At 38.6% G+C, this 20,695-nt stretch overlaps 1 protein-coding gene across 1 annotated transcript; it reads right to left on the bottom strand.

Moving 5' to 3' along the window:
- Nucleotides 1-1,320: 1,320 nt before the first annotated feature.
- On the bottom strand, nucleotides 1,321-7,276 carry STMP1 (short transmembrane mitochondrial protein 1). Its single transcript, XM_065742634.1, has 3 exons — nucleotides 7,161-7,276; nucleotides 3,752-3,805; nucleotides 1,321-1,796 (listed from the first exon to the last, which is right to left on the bottom strand). The coding sequence occupies exons 1-3, from the start codon at nucleotides 7,173-7,175 to the stop codon at nucleotides 1,716-1,718; spliced, it is 150 nt and encodes a 49-aa protein (XP_065598706.1). The 5' UTR covers nucleotides 7,176-7,276; the 3' UTR covers nucleotides 1,321-1,715.
- Between the last annotated feature and the right edge of the window lie 13,419 nt (nucleotides 7,277-20,695).

The raw sequence follows: 20,695 nt of genomic DNA, 5'->3' as shown, positions 1-20,695 counted from the left end.
TTGAGAACTCCCTTCATCTTGAACTGCCAGCATTAACTTTCTGCTAATGTATGGTGGTGAAAAATACTCATCCTTTGATTTTGTAATTGTTTATTACAGGAAGAGTCGGTAGCATAGCTATTAAGATTGTCTAACTTGAGATGACTTTAAAGTTGTCGAATTCTTACAGGGCAGATGAAAAAAGGAAGCATAGGAAATCACAGTATATATATATATATATATAGGCTATTTATATTCTCTAAGGAGAACCTTAAGATGACAAATGAACACATTGGGAACAGCTTTAAGGGTATGTGTACCTTGAGCAGCACAATCCACTGTGTCTATAGAGCAAAATAGTGTATTCTGTAGCAAAGACAAAATTTGTACTTCAAGTTCAGCAAAAGATTGTCAAGCTGAGTCAGGGACTTAAATAACCTTTGAGAGTTGACAAGACTCTTCTATTTTAAAGGAAAAAAAAAGGGGGGAAAGGTTCCTAATACAGCAATCTATCAAACTAAGACTACATCTATTCAAATTTCTGCAATCTTTTCTTAGGAATTTAAAACAGATTTTGTGCAAAATGTTCCAAATGCTGGCTTTCCTTTCCATTCAAATAGATGAGGACAGTGGTAATATAATGTGTATTTTCGAAGATTTTAGTGGCAGGAAAAAGCGATGAGGAACATGCCAGACAGACAATAAGAGGCACAGCAGATAAGTGATTCTAATCCTAGGAAAACCCATGGTAGACAATTGAGCCAAACAAAAAGCCAATGGGCTGAAGACCATGCAGAACACTGAAGAAGTGATAGAGAATACCACATATATTTGACAAAAACAGAATCATAGAATATTCTGAGTTGGAAGGAACCCAAAAGGATCATCAAAACCAACATGCAAGAGCAATTATGTAAGCTAGGCCATTAAATGCCCTGAGTCAATGTTTGTTAGGTGCCTGCTGTAACCACATGCCTCGGTTACCATGAATGAAAGATCACTCCTACCCATCACTCCAAAGACATCCTCAGGAAAAAAAAAAAAAAAAAAAAGCAGAATAGAAAATAAAGAAAGGGGCAGTAGTAGAAAAAAAATGAAACATGGCTTAAATGGAATCCTTCTATGCCTTCTGGAATCATTTATACAAATCTTACACAGGTGAAAGTGATCATTTAATATAATGGAAAAAGTGTGAACTCCTCCTTCCCTCCCTCCAGGTTCATAGTTTGACAAGTCAGCTTTACTGTCACACCTCCCATCTCAGGATCCCAGGAAGTCTCCATCTCCAATAAGGGAATGCAGATCTTAAGAAATACAACAAATTACAAGAAACCCTGAAAGTTACTTCTTGATGCATTTAATTTCTTTTGAGATGTTGTAGATATAGAGGATCTAGAGTATTACAAAGTGTGAGATATACATAATAACAGGATTAACACTATTTTCCAGTTGGACCAGGTAAAAATGGGTTACAAAATACTAGGAAAAGCAATAACAAAAAATACAAATGATCTTATTCAGTCACATTATCAGTTGCAAATCCAAAATTCTGAAACCCTTGAAAATCAGTCCCAGGAAAAGTTCATGGTTGCTTTTTCAAAACAAGGACATCCTGGCTCTAAGAGACTAAAAGTGGAGGAACCTCCCATGCCAAATCTCTACTTGATCTTCGTCAATAGAAAGGTAATTTGCATCCTTGATGCATGCACAGAAGTGATCTGGGTAACACTGCTCCCTTAGGACTTGTCACTGGGAGGTTTCTTCTTAGCTTCCACATCTTTCTTAAAATCTTCAAGTTTCTTTGCAATGTTAGGAATCTTTAAAGACAAAAACAAGAAAGAAACAAAATTAAACAACAACAACATAATTTATCTGATCCAAAGAGTAGGTGAGATCATACCATAAGCATGGCAAGAAATTCTAAATTTAAAGTTTAAACCACTTTCAGAAAGATACTTGCTTCTAGGACCTGTTAATTTTCACAGAAGTTAAGAGCATTATAAAGCAAATGGCAGAGGAAAGCACCCCACCCAGGAAATATTTTTGAATAGGCAGATTGTTTGGAGAAAAGGAGAGAGGAAAAGAAATCACTTCAGAGGAAATTCCTTAAAATCAGTCTGCCTTCCTCACTGACAGAGAATGAACTGCTAAAGAATACATGACTCCAACACTGATGCATAGGCATCACAATGAATTTGGAAGGAGAGGTAGATTGCACCACAGTAATCAAAAAACCCAATCCATAATATAAAACAACCCCCTCCCCCCCAAAAAAAAAAAAGACAGAAAAGATAGTCAAGAACAGCAAATATCTTCTGAAGAAATTTGTGAAGCAGTACATCTCTTGATCCATTTTGCAGACATGAAAATTCCCCACTAAGGAAGTTTGCTGCATTGAAAATTGGCAACCTTATTAATTTTCATACTTGTATGAAAATTCAATTTATTGCTTGTGAACTTCAAATTTTCAGCTTTCTTTTACAAATAAAAGCACTTTAACAAAAGCAATCAGTCAGCATTGACCACTCGGGGGAAAAAATAATACTTCTAACATGAGGAGCGACACATAAATCAAACTAAAATTGAGATGCAACAACACAGGATTTTTGGACTCAATCATCCCTCATGGGTCCCTTCCAACTCAGGATATTCCTGTGATTTTATAAGTTAACTGAGTAAATGAAAGCAAGTGACCATATTCATTGGTATTCATAAAGAAAATCAGGACTATTCACTTCACTCATACCCTGATCATACAGCAGAATATTCAATTCAAACAAACTGCAGTTCTTTGGTTGGATGGTTTGAGAGAAAATGTCAGAAGTTTCTCTCTTCTCTTTTGAGAAAGCAAAATTAAAAGCTCAACCTGTAACAAGAGTGTCATCTACAATAAACCAAGAGAAGTCCACTGCTATCAGCAAAATTATCCATGTGCTTATAACTAAGCACACTTGTATATGGTTGCAGAATTAGGACATTATTATGACAAGGTGACCTTAGGTGCAATCTAAGAAAAATGTTTTTTGATACTAGCAATAAAATTACCATTTTAATACTTCAAGTCATGACATCACCAGTGAACCATTTCTTCCAAATCAAAAGCAGAAGTCTCCCTCTTGTGGCAGCACATTATCAGTGCTTCCAGAAAAACTGCATTATATTTACAGCACATATCTTCTATTGACTACATTTCTGTAACTTTTCAAAACACATATTGGAAAGAAAGAACAGACTATTGTTGTGACCGGATTGACTCGACAGAAAGCATCACCAAATTCTGCCTCTGAGCAGAGGACAAAAAAATAAGAATTCTGCTAGTAAGATGACATGAGTACTGAAGATGAGAGAAATAAACGTCATCAGAGACTTAAAAAAAATAAATGAGGTGAAGATTAAGCTTCAGTCTGGTATAGACTGCAAAATAAAGGAAACAATTTTATGTTAACTTTTACCCCTTTAGCCTGTGAGTAGCCAAGTGGAACTGATCTAACAAAGGGCTCTATTTATAATAAATAATGTGCCTAGCTACAACAATTGTGTTCCAGTGTTATTTGAGGGTCTAATCATCACTTCTCACAGATGAGATGGCAGGGAGATAGATGTTTTAGTTCCAATTAAATTTGAGTTCATCTATAACTTAAGTTAGTACACTTCGTATTCCATTCAAATCCAGTACAAACATCAAAATAAAGACTGAATTGATTTTGAGGGAAAACATTCTTATATTTTCAATTCAAATTATGTTCAACTCTGACAGGACATGGATACATACATCGTAGTTCTGAGCCAGATACATCCCAACCACATTGCCAAGAGTAAAACCAAGCTGAAAAGGAAAGAAAGAGAATAGTTAATGTCTTTCTATCAAAAGTCTTTTGGTTAAAATGGAAATTTAAAAAACTGAGAACTGAAAGAATTTCAATTCCAGTCACAATTGTGTTTTCAATATATGTCTCCAAAACGGTATGGATAAGCCTATGATCATCTCTGTATGCAAAATTCTTTTTACACCTACAAAAGCAGTAACTCCCATTACAGTGGGAAAGCGCAATACAGAAGCAGGGGCCCACATATCTCAAAGAGCTGAAAACCCTACATCAATACCTCAGTAAAACAAAATTCTGTGCTACAGAGGAAAGGACAGGCCACAGAATGACTCAACATGTTAATAATAGTCAGTAACAGAGCTGAAGTTTTAGAACAGAAAGATACTTTAAACAGTGCTTCCCCAACAACTTTAACAGATAAGGAACTGCACTGCCACTGAGGAGCAGCTTCTTATCCCCATATGCACTTTGCTCCAGTGCTTTAGTGCTGCTACTTCTCTAACACCAGCAACTGTGCACCTCCTAGATAAGTTTTCAGCCATATCTACTCTGATCTAAGGCAGGAAAGCACAGTTGGAAGTAGGTACAACTACTTTTGACAACAAAATTGTAGCTGTTTAAAGTTTGGCTGTGAAACTGCAACTTGGAAGGAGAGCAAGAGCAAAATGGAAGCACAGTTCCTGTTCCATCTCCCTCCTTGCCAGCTGAAGAACGTCCTCAAGCGCAACATCACTCTGGGAGGAAAATAAATTCCTCTGTTCAAAGACAGACAGTATTATTTTCAGTCAGGAGCTCCAAAGGGTTCTGGATAATTAGTTGTTACATTCTGCAATAAGGACATACTATGAAAGTTCTTTCTTTTGACAGTTTTGGAAGACTACCAATGCTGTGCCTCCACTCCAGTTCTATTTAAGATAATTATTATTGCTTATGGCCACTGCTGCCAAAATAAGAATATTTCAAGAATATTAAAATTACTGTCCATAACAAATTTACCATCACATCTGAGTAGCCATCTTTTCCATGCCCAAAACAGGATACAGAACACCTCATTTTTTCAGTGACTCAGACTCCGCAAATATCACTGCTGAAACCTAACTACAGAAAACAAAACTTTGTTGAAAGCTGCCCCATGAGCCACAACTACAATAACTTCAGTATTTTCTGTCACATATTTTTGATCTTCTTATCTGTTTATTGTTACTTTTCAAGGAGCTGAATGTTTACAATTTAAGAAGAATTACTGTTCTTTCTGTGTATACTGCAACGGTTGTAATTTGCTGTTGCAGTTTTAAAGATGAGTTAAGTAAGTATTTTGAGAGATGATAATAAAAACTGCACCAGTTATACCAGACTTACAATTCTTCTTGAGCTACGGTATCACTCTAACAAGTTTCCTCAACCTATAGCACACGTATCTTAGGGAATTCACTTGAAAACACAAACCAAGTTCTTGCTTACAAGCAGGTTTCAGGGCTCTTACCCTAACACATTTCCAAGGATGGGTTAACTATCTCACATTCTGCCAAGTGATAGGCCTTATTCAGTATAGATGGTGCTGACATCAGTACTCCCCTTAAGCATATGCCTTTATTCAAAAATCCAGCACCGCATTCAAAAGCAAGCTACCTACCCAGTTACATTTACTTTAGTAGTTAACAATTCAAGCAGAGGGAAAAGTCCCACTATTCAGACTTCTGTAATACAGACAGCAAAAAAAACCCAAAAAACAACATATATATATATATAGCCAATTAAAATGTGCATGTTAATTAGCAACAATAAAGCTGATGAAAGTTCAGGGTCTTCCAATACCCAGAATTTCAAGTTGCATTTTAAGCAAATGTTTATGCTTAACTTTGGGTAACAAAAATGTGAAGTTGTTAAAGATTATCCCTTTATCTCCCTGTAACAGCTCTAACAAGGGACAGCAAAAGTCAAACACCCAGTCTACACCCAAAGGGGAAGAAAACTCAGACCTAATATATCTCTTGTCAAAGTTTCAGGCACTAATTGAGAAGCCATAAGAGGTTTTCATCAAGAAATGGGAGGAAAAAAATAAGCATTAGAAGCAAGCAGTAGAGCTGATGAACACAGAAACTTTGAGGGTGACTGAGTTTATTTACTGCTACTGAGTGTTTCAATGGAGTGGAGACAAAGACAGCGACAGAAAAGACTGAGGCTTTCATAACTGCTTGTTGTTCCATTTTGTTTTGAAGTTGAGATACAAAATACCACTTATTTTTTTTCAATTCATAAAATCATGCAAGACTCACAACTTACAAAGGGCCATCTCTTCTATCAACACTGAGTATGGAACTTATTAACCAGCTGACTCAGTCTTCCCCTATTTAAAGATTAAAGGATGTCATTAAATGTTTGAACATATTGAAAATCTAGAGTAGACCTTCTAATGACTTACACACCACTAGAATGAAAAATGGGAGAACATTTCAATGCTTTGTTACAGAGAAGAGTGGCATCTTTTATTATTATTTTGGTCAGGTAATGTATTTTCACACTTGTCAGTGAAAATGCCAGCAGGTAAGCATCAAACCTCAGGCATCCAGGAGAATCACAGAATCATTAAGGTTGGAAAAGACCACTAAGATCATCTTGTCCAACACCAGCTCATCCCCACCATCATCCTCAGTGCAACATGAATGTGTCCAGGGAGGATGACTCCACCACCTCCACGGGCAGCCTCTGCCAGGGTACCACCACTCTTTCTGAGAAGAAATGGTTCTTAATATCCACCCTGAACCTTCCTTGGTGCAACTTAAGGCCGTTACCTCGTGTCCTATCACTGTTCCGTGGGTTAAGAGGCTGACACCCACCTGGCATTTAGAAAATTAAAATGAAAAAAATAAGTGTAAAAACGTATCATCTATTTTTTTTTTCCTGTTGTTAAGTGGATTTGATGCAAGGCAGTAATGAAGCATTACCACTTGCCTTAACACATACGCAAGAAAAAATGACTCTTCCCAATGCTGAAAATCATCACCCTCATAACGGGAGCGAGGAATATAAACAGTAAGGCGATACGACAGCGAGCAAGGAAAAACTGCTGAACCTCAACGACGAACTAAGGGCATAGCTTGGAGAGAAATAAGCCATCATCTCCCCGTTCACGCAACGATCGAAAAGAACCTCCCTGCAGAACAACGAGCCTAAAGCCGAGCACACAGCACTGCAGTGCCTGTGACGGAGGCACGGCCCAGTCCCGCGCTTTCTCCATCCGGTGCTGCTCCCCCCGCCGCCGCCCGCCCCGCGGCGCAAGCCCTCACTCCGCCGCCCCTCGCTCTGCTCCGCCCCGCCGCGAAATGGCGGCGCCGCCGCCCCGCGGAGCCTTACCACGAACTGAAGCATGGCGTCCCCCTGCCTGACTGCCTGCTCTCTTTCCAGCCGTGGAAGTCAGGCGGGCGGCGGCGGCTCTTCTTCCGGGTCCCGGCCCGCCCTCGCTGCCCTGACGGTGGGGAACGCCGAGCTCGGGAGGAGCCACCGCGGGGGGGGTGCGCTCACCGCCGCCCCGAGCTCCAGTCCGGCCCCGATTCTGGACCGCGCCCGTAGGGCAGAGCGTAGCGTTGTGGAGGTCCTCATTGCCGCTTTTTTGAGATAAAAATGTGGCAAAGAGGGCTGCTGGATACGTCCTTCCAACCAGGGAGGGGTCTTGTGGCAGCTGTCGTGCCTGGCGTTTCTAAGGTGGCTGCTGAGAAGCTGAATATGAACCTGAGTATTTACAGCATCGACAATTTTGAGCAGGATCATAGAATCCTCAGTGCTGGAAGGAACATTTAAAGGCCATCTGGTCCAACTCCCCTTCAATAAACAGGGGCACCACAGCTAGATCGTGTTGCCCAGGGCCTGATCCAGTTTTGCCTTGAAAGTCTCCAGGGATGGGACATCAACCGCATCTCTGAGCAACCTGTGCCAGTGCTTCACTACCCTCATAGTAAAAGATCTTTTCCTTATACCTTACCTAGATCCGCCCTCCTTAAGCTTGAAGAAATGTCAGGGGAATCAGACAGGTGAAATCATGAATGATTTGTGCATCCTCTGGTTTGGTGCCTTGGGAATTCTGGGACTCCCACACCAGAGAATTCTGAAATGTTTTCAACTATATGACAATAACAAAGCAAAGAAAGGCAGCCATGAGGACAGAGAGCTGGGGTGCCAAACAGCAGCTCCCAGGGTTTACAAAGGAGTTATTGGTAGAGCCAGGCCATTCACAGCTGGGTGGATGAGAGAACAGGGGCAAGTTGAAACAAAAGGTCTGAATGGGATTTAAGGACAGACTTTTCTCATGAAGGCAAGGAGTGGCAGAGATTGTGCCATCTCTGTTCTCAGATGTTTTCATCTAGTGAGCAGCAACCCTGTTCACATCATGGAGCTTGGACCTGGGTGATCTTCAAGGTCCTATCCAACCCAAACCATTCTGTGATTCAAGACCTGGCTGGGTAAACCCCTGAGCAACCCAGGTTCGTCCTGCTGAAAGTCAGTAAGAATTTTGAGACAATAGCAATGTATCAGAAATCTTTTTTTTCACATAACTTTTCAGATGAAGGAATGAACAAAATTAAAAAATGAAAGGGAAAAAGAGGAAAAAAACATGAACAGCAAGAACTGTGTGGCTATTGTGAAACCATTGGGCATCTCTACACTGAAACAAAGTTAACTCTGTCCCCACACTAGTTTCAGGAAGGCTCAAATGTTCTCATCTAAGGGAAACTGAGTAGCAAGCTTTCTTTCCAGGGCAGAACCTGGGTGAGATAAAGAAGCATCTTCCAGCAGCTTTAGGGAAGGATGCACAGAAAGATACTAAATAACTGGGGACTGGTGACACCTGCACAGAGCTGGGCAAGGGGTAACTTTCAGGCTGCTACTGAGCTTCTCTTCCCTCCTTGGGTCAGAGCTGGTGTCTGCCAATAGCAAGCAGGGGTTCACATCAGTATAGCACAAGAGCCAGGGCAGGATTCCTTGCTTCCTCAAAACTTTTTTTACTTTCCTTCTGAATTCTGTCTTCTGCTTCCAGAACCATTAGAAATTACCTTGGTCCCGGAATCATAGAATCATATAATGGTTTGGGTTTGAAGGGACCTTTAAGATATCTAGTTTCAGCTCCCTGCTATAGGCAGGGACACTTTCCTATAAACCAGGTTGCTCAAAGCCCCATCCAACCTGGCTTTGAACGTTTCCAGGGAGGGGGGCATTCACTGCTTCACTGGGCAACCTGTTTCAGTGTCTCACCACCATCACAGTAAATCATTTCTTCTCAATATCTAGTCTAAATCTACCCTCTTCCAGTTTAAAATCATTTATTCTCATTTTATCATGACTCTTTCTAAGCAGCTATTGCAGCACTTTTTCTCTCATAGCTTCTAGCTGTTGCCATAGAGACTGGAAGCAGGGATGTACAGGGGAGAGGATGAGGAGCAGTGACTCAAACAGAAGTGCCTCGAGCTTGTGGTGCCAAGCTGGCTGCAATCTGCCGACTGCCCTAGGGGAAACCTGAGGTCAGTCAGACTGACAGTTGTGCTATAGGGTCTTTGCTTTACCTTGTTCCACCTTGCTGTCACACATATGTATTTTAGGAAATTGAGTTCTTAATGCAGGAGAGGAATAAGTCCAAACCCAGAAATGTGAATATCTGCAAGACAAATGTGTCTAAGTCAAGGAGCAACAATGAAATCCTAGGAGCTGTTGTATGCATTCAGTCAAAACTGAATCTGAATTGCAAAATAACAAGTAAGGTGAGTTCTTCAGTCACCTGCAAACAAGTCATGCAGATAATCTAATAATTTTGTGCAATATGTATGTTCAGGGAAGCTTTAACAAGCACAGTAATACACATCAATGAATCAGCAGTGCCTTTGAGAATGGATTGCCCCTTTTATCCAAGATTTATGAAAAATAAACTACTTAGAATGAATAAGATTGGAATGCTTTCTAATTAAAATGCTGACAAACAAATTATTATTTCTAATACTTCTGCTGCTGCAGAAGACTTTTTCAATGCTATTACTTTTCTCAGGTGCTCTAGAAGTATTGTTGATCACTTCAGCTATGCAGAAAGCTTGTTTGACAGGAAGTATTGTCTATCCTACATTACTCTCAATTGCTAAAACATATTTGAAAATACATTCATGTTCACCTAATGCTTTTAACGCGTACATACAGGTCTGTCTATTGTCCTCCCTATGGCATATACCCAAGAATCTCTTTCCTGAATGATAGCAATTAATTTACTCCTTTTAAAAAGAAGTTTACTGGCATAAGAACATATAAGGACAAGACAATTTTGCATGTTAGGCCCAGTAGAAAAAGTAGGGTATTATGTCTATGTCTGTACTATGAGAAATGCTAACAAAGAAAAGGAGATTTTTGTCCCAGACTGTACACATACTTTCTCCACAAACATTTGACCTAGTGAATGAACTAGTGATGGCCTTCTCACTCTTCATTCCAACTTGCTTTTGCTGCATAGTCAGTAAATATGATATTATCTGACCTGAAAGCAGCAACATTAAAAAATGTTATGTGAAGACGCGTGATAATTTTGTTGCAAGTGCCTGGGAGTTGATTTGAGTAAAGAAGTAGCACTGATGTTTTAATGAGGATATAACTGAGTCAAGGTTGGGAGAGAGGGCAAGTATTTTAGTAGTCTGACTGACATAATCAGGAAAGTGATAAGTCAAGAGACATAAAAGCTCTTTATCAGATTTGAATGGAAAAACAGTGAAAAACAGTATACTTGTGCCTTCACCAGAGCAAATAAGCCCTCAGAGTACATAAATATTTTAATGTTTCAATGTTTAAATGTCAGTGGAATCCTTTTAATGTCCATTAAACATCTCATTTCAGCTATACAGCTGAAAAGAGGAGTAAGCAGAAACACGATTTTCTTGAACTAGAAATTCTGTAAAATAAACACCAGATGGAGCCAGAAAACAACATATTAAAATTTGTTTATAATTTTTAGTGTTCAAGCCTCAAATTTTGATTTTCTCTTTTTTTGCCTTAGTCAGATATCTATTATATAAACCTATGATGTAGTCATACAGTTTCTGAGAAGCTCTACTTTTACAGGCTTGCCATGGGAATATGTACCATCTTAGTACACAGTAGACACACAACCAAGTAGACATACAAAACAATATGAAATAAGAAATCAAAATTGCAAGACAATCAGCTTATCAAAAGCTATACAAAACTTGCTGCCTTTAATTATATCAAGTGCAAATACACCCCTTAAAAAAAAATAAAGCTTTTCAGTATGTACTTCCTTGAACATTTTAAGTGGTAGTGTAGCGTGCTGTTAACTTAAATCTGTTGAACGTATTTTTTTTTTTCTTCAGAATTTCCTCTCCACTCTATCCTTGTAGGTGCTGTAACCTAAAGTTACACTGGAGTTCTTGGATCAATTGTTTTGTTCATTTTTCATATGCAAGTCTGAAGTTTAAGCTTTCAAATACAATTACAACTACAATTACTAGTTGAGGGATTTGTCACAGTTCATGTGATGTAACTACCCTACAGTCTTGCCTAGCATCACTAAAACTGATGGCTTATGTAATTTCCAATAAAAATATAAGTTTTCCTTGTGCTAGTGGCATGGTCTGGATGAAGGGTTTAATCTGTCATGCTGAAAAATTAAGACATTCCCTTCTGAAATAACACCACAAGTTACAAGTTTATTATACACCTTTGATTTACATTCCCCTGTGCTATTCTCCAAGCATACCATACAGATGGTTATAACTCATATGTTTAATTTCTTAATAGCATACATTCTAACTTGATCTCATTTAGCTTTCAACTGTTTTATTGTGTTTCTGTCAGGCAGCAAAGCAGGTTGCCTAACAGAGGCTGTGCCGTCTCCATCTGAGTAGGTGTTCAAGTTTCAATTGGATAAAACCCTGTGCAACCAGGCCTAAGCTCAGAGCTGCTGCTTAGAGGTGGAGACTGGACTAGAGACTTTCTGGTGTCTTTCCTCCTGAATCATCCTATCCTCTGATTTTACTATGCTTTCTCTTTAGATCCAGTAATTCTTTTCTCCTTCCTTCTAATGGAGAAAATAGATTTTTTCAGTGTCACCAAATCTTGCATCCAAAAATCTTGAAAAATTTGTCTACTGTGCCAGTCAAAACACAAATCTACTCAGTAAATCTTTCAGTATTTAAAGAAAGAAAAAAACTCCTAAATCTTCTTAATTTTATCTTTAGATCATAGTTCATAATTTTACCCTCCAACCACAAGATCCAAAAATGTTTTCCAAACAACTCTGTCCCCAGATAATTGAGATGCTCACATAAGATTGTGCCCCTGGTATAAGGAGTTCAAGTATGTTAAAGGCTAATTTAAGCAAGAGCACTGATAACTTTTAGCTGTAGCTACTGAAATATGGCCTGTTAAGGGCAGTAGTATTGAGAAGCACCTTAATTTCCCAGTGATCACAGAGAGGCATAATCACATGAAAAGATAATATACATGTCATGAATTCCTCTCTGTGCCAGAACTACAGAGGTCATGAGTGTTGACTGCAGAGATTCAGCTCACAGTTTTAAGCTATAGCTGCTCATGCAGCTGTGGGAGCTCATGGTTCAGCTCCCCAAGTTTGGTTTGGAGACAACTGTCACAATCACACCAGGTATGAGACAGTAGGAAAATAGCCCTATCAGTCATAGGATGACAGCAATACAAGCATGCTAATCTTCCAGAATAACATATACAGCTTTATAAGAATTCAAGTCCTACCAAATGTGCATGAAAATGAGCAAAGAAAAGTTTATTTATAGCTACGCTTACTTGATACTGTTGAGTAGCACTTGTCTGAGTGCAGCAGGCTCTGCCAGACTTGTATTTGGAGACAGATATAGCAGAATCATTCTGGAGTTCTTCAAGTTTTGGCTCAGGGGCTGCTCCAGTGCTTGGTCCTGTCCAGATCAAGACTACAGCTGTCCAGATTGTAATCACAGCTCAGCTACATGCTCATCCAGATCTCTGTCTCATTTGGATATGCTGGACCACCACAACCACTGCCCAGCATCCTCTACACACCCACCTAGCAGCCCACCACAGTGCCCCTGTGCTGCTACTTTCCTCTAATGAGCCAGAGGGCAATTGCTTAGCTACAAGAGAAAGAAAATAGCTCATCTCAATAAACTTTGTGGAAGAAAAGTCAGAACATTCAGAGAAGCTATATAAAGAAGATACATGTTATATAATTAAAAGCATATGACTAGAACGTGTCTGGTAGAGCACCTGAGTAACAACCCAAGATTTACATACAGATACATCTTTAGGGTGTGAGTGGGGGGAGTATTTATTGCACAGGATGAATATTGCTCTCACCGGTGCTTTCATCTTCATTAGCTGTTCTTCATCACAGCTGGTTCTCTGGCAGAAAACCAAGCTCAAAAAAGCTTTGGAGGTGAACTCAAGAGCTCACTCATTTTCTCAAGTGCAGAAGAAGTACATGCTTTTAAAGCAATGTTAAATTAGACAGTAATTTGGCATAAACCTGTGCTGAGGCTGGAAAGAATAGTCCTTGTCCTCTCTCATTTGGGTCATCTGAAAAACAGATCCTACTTAAAGGAATGTCCTTTACCCTACTTAGTCTAGTGCTTCAGGTGACTAAAAATCCAAGTGCTAGGTCTTGCACCTAGGTCATGGCAACTCTTGCTATTGGTACAAGCCAGGTTATGTAAGCATGGAGTACAGCCCTGCAAAAGATGTACTTGGGGGTACAGGTGGATGGCAAGCTGGGCATGAGCCAGCAGTATGACCTAATGGCCCAGAAAGCCAATTGTATCCTGGACTGCATCAAAAGAAGCGTGGCCAGCAGGGCAACGGATGTGATCCTGTCTCTCTGCTCTGTGCTGGTGAGACCTCACCTGAGGTACTGTGTCCAGATATGGAGTCCTCAGGACAGGAAGAGATGTGGGCCTGTTGGCATGCTTCAAGAGGAGGGCCACAAAAATTATCCAAGGAATGAAACATCTTCCTTACAAGGACAGACTGAGAGCTGGGGCTGTTCAGCCTGGAAATGAGAAGGCTCTGGAGAAACCTGAGAGTGGCCTTTCAGTATCTAAATGGAGACTATGAGAAAGCAGGGGTCAGATTCTTTAGAAGAGTGTGTAATGATAGGACAAGGGGAAGTGGTGTAAGACTAAGGGAGAGGAGAATTGGATTGAATATAAGGAAGAAATTTTTTACAGTAAGAGTGGTGAGGCACTGGAACAGGTTGCCCAGGGAAGTGTTGGATGTCCCATTCCTGAAGACACTCAAGGTCAGGCTGAATAGGACCATGAGTAACCTGATCTAGCTGTGTGTGTCCCTGTTCACTGTAGAGGAGTTGGAGACTAGATGGCCTCTAAGGGTCCCTCCCAACTCAAAATATTCTATGATTCAATTAAACAATTGCTTACGTGACAGGCACCTGGTAAAATATCAAAAGTTTGCATTATCCTTTTGGTGATAATAGGGTTTCACTAATATCACTCATTTGTGAACTTCTTAGATGTAATTTCTGCTGCTACAAATAACTATAAAATATCACACTGAACTGGTAACTGGAAATATGTAACTCTTAGAAACATATCCAAGAACCTTCCAAAGCTTCTGGCAAGAGGATTATGATGTTGTATGTAAGTAAAATTCATTTAAATGAAACACGACATGGAATTTCAGATTGATGATCAATAGATGGTGCTCTTTTCTCAAGTTAGATCTTAAGAAATATTTTCAAAGTATCAAAAACTTTATCATCCTTTTGCAATCTTTTTATCTCACAGTTAGATAATATTTACTAATAACTAAATTTCAAGGACTCATCTTTCCAAAAGTTCACTGTATTTCATGCCAGGCAGAGAACCATTAGCTTAACTGACCCACTTTATCACACTTGGTAGAACAATCTAATTACAACATTGCATTTTACCAAGCAGCTCTTCAAAAAGAATGAGATGATCTGTCCAGACTTCACTAGGCTCTCATATGGTTATTTGTCCTGCTTTTCATGAAAACAAACAATGTAATTGTACAGTCTGGTATTTTGTTTTTGTTTTTTTCTTAGGTTTCATTTCTTTAATTTATTAGAATAACCTGAGTAAGATTGATTGTGGAGCCAGAATATTTTACCAACTGTTCTCCTTACAGTAGCAGTATCAAAAAGAGGAAACTTTTAAAAAAGATCCCAGTCAGCCAAAAACTTTTGTCTTGGATGGACTTTCATGTTTACATTGAGTAGTTCAGATGACATCATGGAATGGGTCACAGTATGCAAACTTTTGTCACTATGGCTCTAAATATTCATTTTTTACTCTGATGCAAGCAAATCAAATGCGATGCCCTCTTCTGATCCTTGTTTGTTTCTTCTTCAGTGAAAATGAAAAACCTGCACACATCACACACAAAATTGAGAAATCTGACTTACTTGATTCAAGTTATTTGGTATTTACTTTATTTCTTTTTTTATGACCGTCATCACAGTCATGCATTGTGTGATGAGTTTAAATGATTTCTGAACTTCAAAAGAAATACTGTGCTGTAGCTTCCTAAGTGTCCTTTACTGAACAAAAGATCCCAAATGGTCAAATCTGTGAGGCAAAACAGCAGCAAATTCTCTCTTTGTCTGTCCTGAACATGCACACTGTCTGCTGTACGTGGAAGCCTTAGGTCTCTCCTACTGGACAACTATAGCCTCACAATATCTCCAGCCTTCTGGATTTGGGTTTGAACTAAATATTTAAATGAAGCTCAATGAGCATTTAGAGTTTCAATTGCTATTATAATCAGAAATACTTCATATGCCTTCCTGAGATATTGCTTTTAATTGTTTTATGGATTTTTAGTATAATGATTAGTCTTACTAATAAGATGTATGAGAGTGTCAGCACCTGGGGCTAGCAAAAGAAAAGAAAGGAAAAGCCAATTTGAGTGAAAAACTCAAATACTTCTTAAATCCCTGTAATAAAACCTTTATCACCACAGATTTTAATATTGTTTTAATAATAATAACTTTTATCCTATCAGATCTTCAAAAGCATCCCAACTATGAGGGCACTTTAACCTCTCTTCAACAGCACTCCAGTGTGTGCCAGGTCTCATATAACAGTTACCCGTACAGGACAGAAAATTTACAAGAATTTAATAATATACAAGCTGAAACAAAAAGTCTGAAATTTCTCTGTTTATAGTGATTTTTTTTTAACCATTTGAATGGTTTATCTGTTTTGGCCAATTTGATGATACAGAAAGTACACAAATCACTGCTGTTTTAGATAGTTAAGTCAAGGATATTGTGGGATCTGAGACACTAGAGTAAGTAGGATTTTGTGTTTGTTTTGTTGGATTTTTTTTGCCAGATTCATCAATAGAAGATCATCACCATTCTCTGTACTTCTCTGCAATTTATCATTTAGAACAGGTATTTTAATTCTGTTTCAGTAACTGAGTGCTCCCATTTTCATAGGTTCATTTAGGTGTCAATAATGACTTCCTTTGCTTCAGTAGCATAAATCCTTAAGATGGACTGATAGCTTATTATCTGTTGTGCTTGGGGACACTTCAGCTTCACAAACTTTAAACTCTATGGGTGCTGAAATGCAATATAATTAAAGGCCTACTCCAAATTATGAGAAGCACTGAGCATTTGAGGCCAAATTTAGAAAGGAACTAGTGTTATGGCTTGTCTCTTGAAAGGCTACTGAAATAACACTAAGAAATTCCAACCAACCCTAACTTCTCTCTGGTTAAGTTTGAAGAAACAGCAAGACAAGCTCCTGGTTGTCATGAACAGACATTAGTAGTCACACTGTCATATATGTATGCTACTGAAATAATTAACTATATTAATGTATGTCATTATTTAGTATTACATACATTTAACGTGGTGTGAAAATCTAAATGTAATTAGTTCTGATAATCACTCCCAAGGAAACGTTTACATTTTTTTGTTTGTTTCAGTTTGAGGCATCTGTTGCTGTTGATATTTAATTTCTGAATGAGAGAGGAATGAATAAGCTCAGTGATGAACTGCTGTGTGTATTTGATTGTGTGCTTGTGGGAGGCTAGACAAAGGTGTCTTAAGAGCTTTGTGAAGTACTATTATATTGTACAATGTGTACGAGTTCTTCCCAGTCCTTGTCATAATGTTCCTTACCTCTGCAAACAACCATAGGCCAGCTTTATAGCATATATTTTCTGAACATATTATTCCCATTTATCATGGGAGAAAAAACAGGAAGACATAAGTGTTCCAGTTTCATCTAAAATGCTTTGTCTTTGCCATATCTTCAGTGATGCATATAATCAGATACACTTAGCGTGATCCTATGTGGCAGTACATGCATATTAATGCTAAGTATCTAACTGAGTGTTTTGCCTTTTTTTTTTCTTCTAATTTCATCATACTAGTTGTTTCAGGAGACAACATCATTATAGGTCCTGCTGTATCCCAGGCTATTTTCATGCTTTATTACATGGAAGTAGAAGTTATTCTTCAAATACAAAGACCTGTGCAGTTCAAGAGGCCTCTTCACATGTCACTACTGGTTATGAGTTCTTTTCATGTTAGTTTGTGTCCCACTACTTAGGTCAAAGTAAAGAGGTTCTGGAAACATCCATTTTAAAGTGAATATTAATAAACACTGTGATAGTTAATGAAGATGAGGATACAGACTTGAATAACAGGTATTGAATGTGTGATCTTGTTGCCTTAGTAACCATTTGTTCCACAATGAAGATTTAAATTAACCCAATTGTTGATGTAAATTTAACCCTCAAGTATTCAGCTACTTCTCTATTATAGCAAATTGAAGTGTTTCTTAGAGCCTGAATAAAACTGCAGGAACAAATGGTAGCTAGTTTGCAATATTATAGCAGACCTTTGGCTCAGTTCACTGTTCACCTGTTAAATATCCACATTTTCCCCTATCCTTTTTGTTTAAGATCCCTGAGTATGAAAGTCAAAAGCCTCATTAAAAATCACCTTTTATCTGAGGCTGTTTCTGTGGAAACACACAGGTAAACAAACATCTTTATAAGACTGCTGTAAAATAAAGAAGCAAATGAAAAAGAAAGCTAAGATGTTTTTCTCTTCCTGTTCCTTACTTACATCAGATATCTATTTGCATATACAGTTCTCTTATCCATAATGAAGGAAGATGTCTAGATATTACTTCCACTTTCTAACGTCTTCCTTTAGTGTAACCTTTAGCAAATACTAGCTATCCATAGAACAGGAAACTGCGGGTAACAACTAGCAAAAGTAAAGAGAATCTGAGTGTAAGACAGAAAATAACTTAGAGATCTTTTTTTCAACATTTCTATAAGGTAAATGCAGAACCAGGATCATTTTTCAGTTAATGCAGTAGCCTTTCCTCTCATTCTCCTCTCAATTGAATTTCCAAGGAATGAAAATTGCAACAGAAGGTTTAAAAGCAATTGTGCCAGCTCTGGGTGGCTCAGAGCCCAAGGCTGTGACACACACCATGAGGAACACCAGCATCTTAGTGCAAGCACATCCACAGTTAGAGTGCTGAACTATTTCTCTGTCTTCACTTCATACCCAGGCTGTCCAGGTGGTTATCCTGGATACAACCAAACATTCAAAGCTGGAGATGTTTATGTAATTATGGATCTTTTTCACAGAACAATGTAATTAATATCTAAATGACAGAATGCGAGAGAGAGAATTAAACTGCTCTCTCTTTATTTCTCCTTGAGCTAACATGTTAAAGATCTGGTATCAGGCCAGATAAATACCAAGCTGCATAGAGGTTAAATCCACGACACAAATACATGCTTGCATTGCTCTGATATATGAAGAAGTGTGAATTCTGAGTAGTAAAGTGGTGTTACAGGTTACACTCTATGAAGTGCATCTGGTGGAGCTGTATCACCAGTCAGAGGAATTTGTGTCAATACGAAACCTCCCTGTCCCACCATTTAAATGTTACCAGACCTGTGTTTTGTTTGTTTTTTTTTCCCTTCGAAGTCTTGTCTTGGTATTGGAAAAGTTTCATTTTCCTTTTCTATTAAACACTCAGAAGAGCGCAGCTGTGTTGTGCCACATGGCCCTGTTAAATCTGTTGATGTGCAGCAACACAGGAAGCAAGTTCATTTTGAACGGTCTGTCGAGTTGATAGTCTGGACCCCGGGAAGGAATTCTTAAACACAGTCTTCAGGGAGCCTAAGACTTCTTTATAGGTGGAAAAGTGCCTTTGAGAAAAATAATACAATAACAAGAAATGAAAACTTACTTGATTATGCAGGAACAGACTTTTGCAAAAGAGAATAAGTTCAGCTGAAAAGTCCTCATTAATCCTCCCTAATTTTTCAGAGTAAGATAAAATTATTTTGCCTGTAGTATGTAGGTTACTCTGAAAGTAATGCCTCCTATTTATCTTCATGGAAACTACAATAAACAAAAAGAGCACAATAACACTATTTGGTAAAGCCAATTCTCAGCTACAAAACACTATTTCTGAATGCAGTCACAACCATTAGCTATGCATTTTTGTCAGTAATGAACAAGAGCCTGCACCCTGCACTTGCAAATGTCTGCACCAGTGGAGGTGATCCACTGTCACCACTACTGAAAAGCAAACCTCCTCACTGTGCTCACATCCACTGTTTGATATCCATAAACATTCAGTAAGCATCAGAGAATGTCAGTAGGTGCCATTTTTTTTTCTGCATGGAGGAATTCAATTCCACTTCTTCGGTTCATTAGCAAGCCCATGTCAGACACCATTTTGTCAGACTGCCCCTCTGCTGCCACCTGTTACATGTAATCAAGATGTGATGGGATGTTGTTGGGAAAGTTCAGACTCTACAGCCATACCACTAAGATCTGCCTCTAATATCTTATTAGATAATAAATTACCTTTTTCTTCATTCTCTCTGTCTGAGGTCAGAGAAAACTATCAGGAATTCTCAGACAGAGAGAATGAAGAAAAAAGTAATCTATGAACGACAGTCACAAAATTGTTTCTTCTAATAAGATATATTTATATAAAACATCTCTTTTTTAGAGGTTTCTACAAGCCTTTTGTGCTCCAGAAAAGTCACTTCCTTTACTCCTTGATATGTATTAAAGACTAAAAGCTCATAAATGTTGAGAAGAACCTTTGTTGTAAAACACAAGCTGCAGACTGGGCAAAACAAGCACATTCTTCCCTTGTATTTACATATGTTTCTGCATAGGAAGACAATAAACTAGACACAGGAAAAGTGCATTTGAAATATTTTCTTCACACAGGTGGCAGCAATGACTATGATGCTTTTTTGTTATATGTAGCCCTTCTTTTTTCAAGAACGACAATGAATCATTACTTAAAGTGGAAGTAGAAAAAGACATTCAGAGGATCCCACGTTTGCAATCTAATTCTGCAGTCTAACAAAGCTCTTTGGCACACACTGAACTCAAGATGAGAGCTAAAGAATTTATTGCCGTCAGGGGTCACTTTCCACTATCCTATAAATTTACAAGGAAAAAGGAGCAGCAGGATTTTAATATTTTGCTTTAAAAGCAGGGCTTTCATGCTGTGGAAGGGGTGTGGAAGGTCAGGATGTTGAAGGACATTCAAATCTATGTAGGAATGGCTGCAGTGACAAAGGGTGCTGAAGTGGTGCTGCACCACAACTCAACCTCACATTTTCACCCTTCGCTGTAATGTCATCATTCATTTGGTCCTGCACTGAACTAGTTCAGAAAAAAGGGAAAAATCAAATCAGGGTTAGCAGAGTAGACCGACCTCTTGCTTTAATTCTCTGTTAAAATTAAGGGTTTTGGCAAACAGGAAAGCTACCAAAACAACATGCTGTGTTTCTATTTCTCTCAGTCCCACTATAACAGGATCTAACCGATTGCTGAATATAAAAGA

This window comes from Cyrtonyx montezumae, unplaced genomic scaffold (assembly GCF_038088225.1).
Source record: "Cyrtonyx montezumae isolate F1298 unplaced genomic scaffold, pur_monq_1.0 scaffold_3, whole genome shotgun sequence".
NCBI classification, from domain to species: Eukaryota; Metazoa; Chordata; class Aves; order Galliformes; family Odontophoridae; genus Cyrtonyx; species Cyrtonyx montezumae.
Note: the sequence above shows the minus strand (reverse complement) of the source record. Positions and strands in the feature narration are given on the sequence as shown.

Coding starts and splice junctions, on each gene's coding strand:
- STMP1 (XM_065742634.1), bottom strand. Junction 1,797..3,751: donor ATCTGGCTCAGAACTACGAT/GTATGTATCCAT, acceptor TTGTCTTTAAAG/ATTCCTAACATTGCAAAGAA.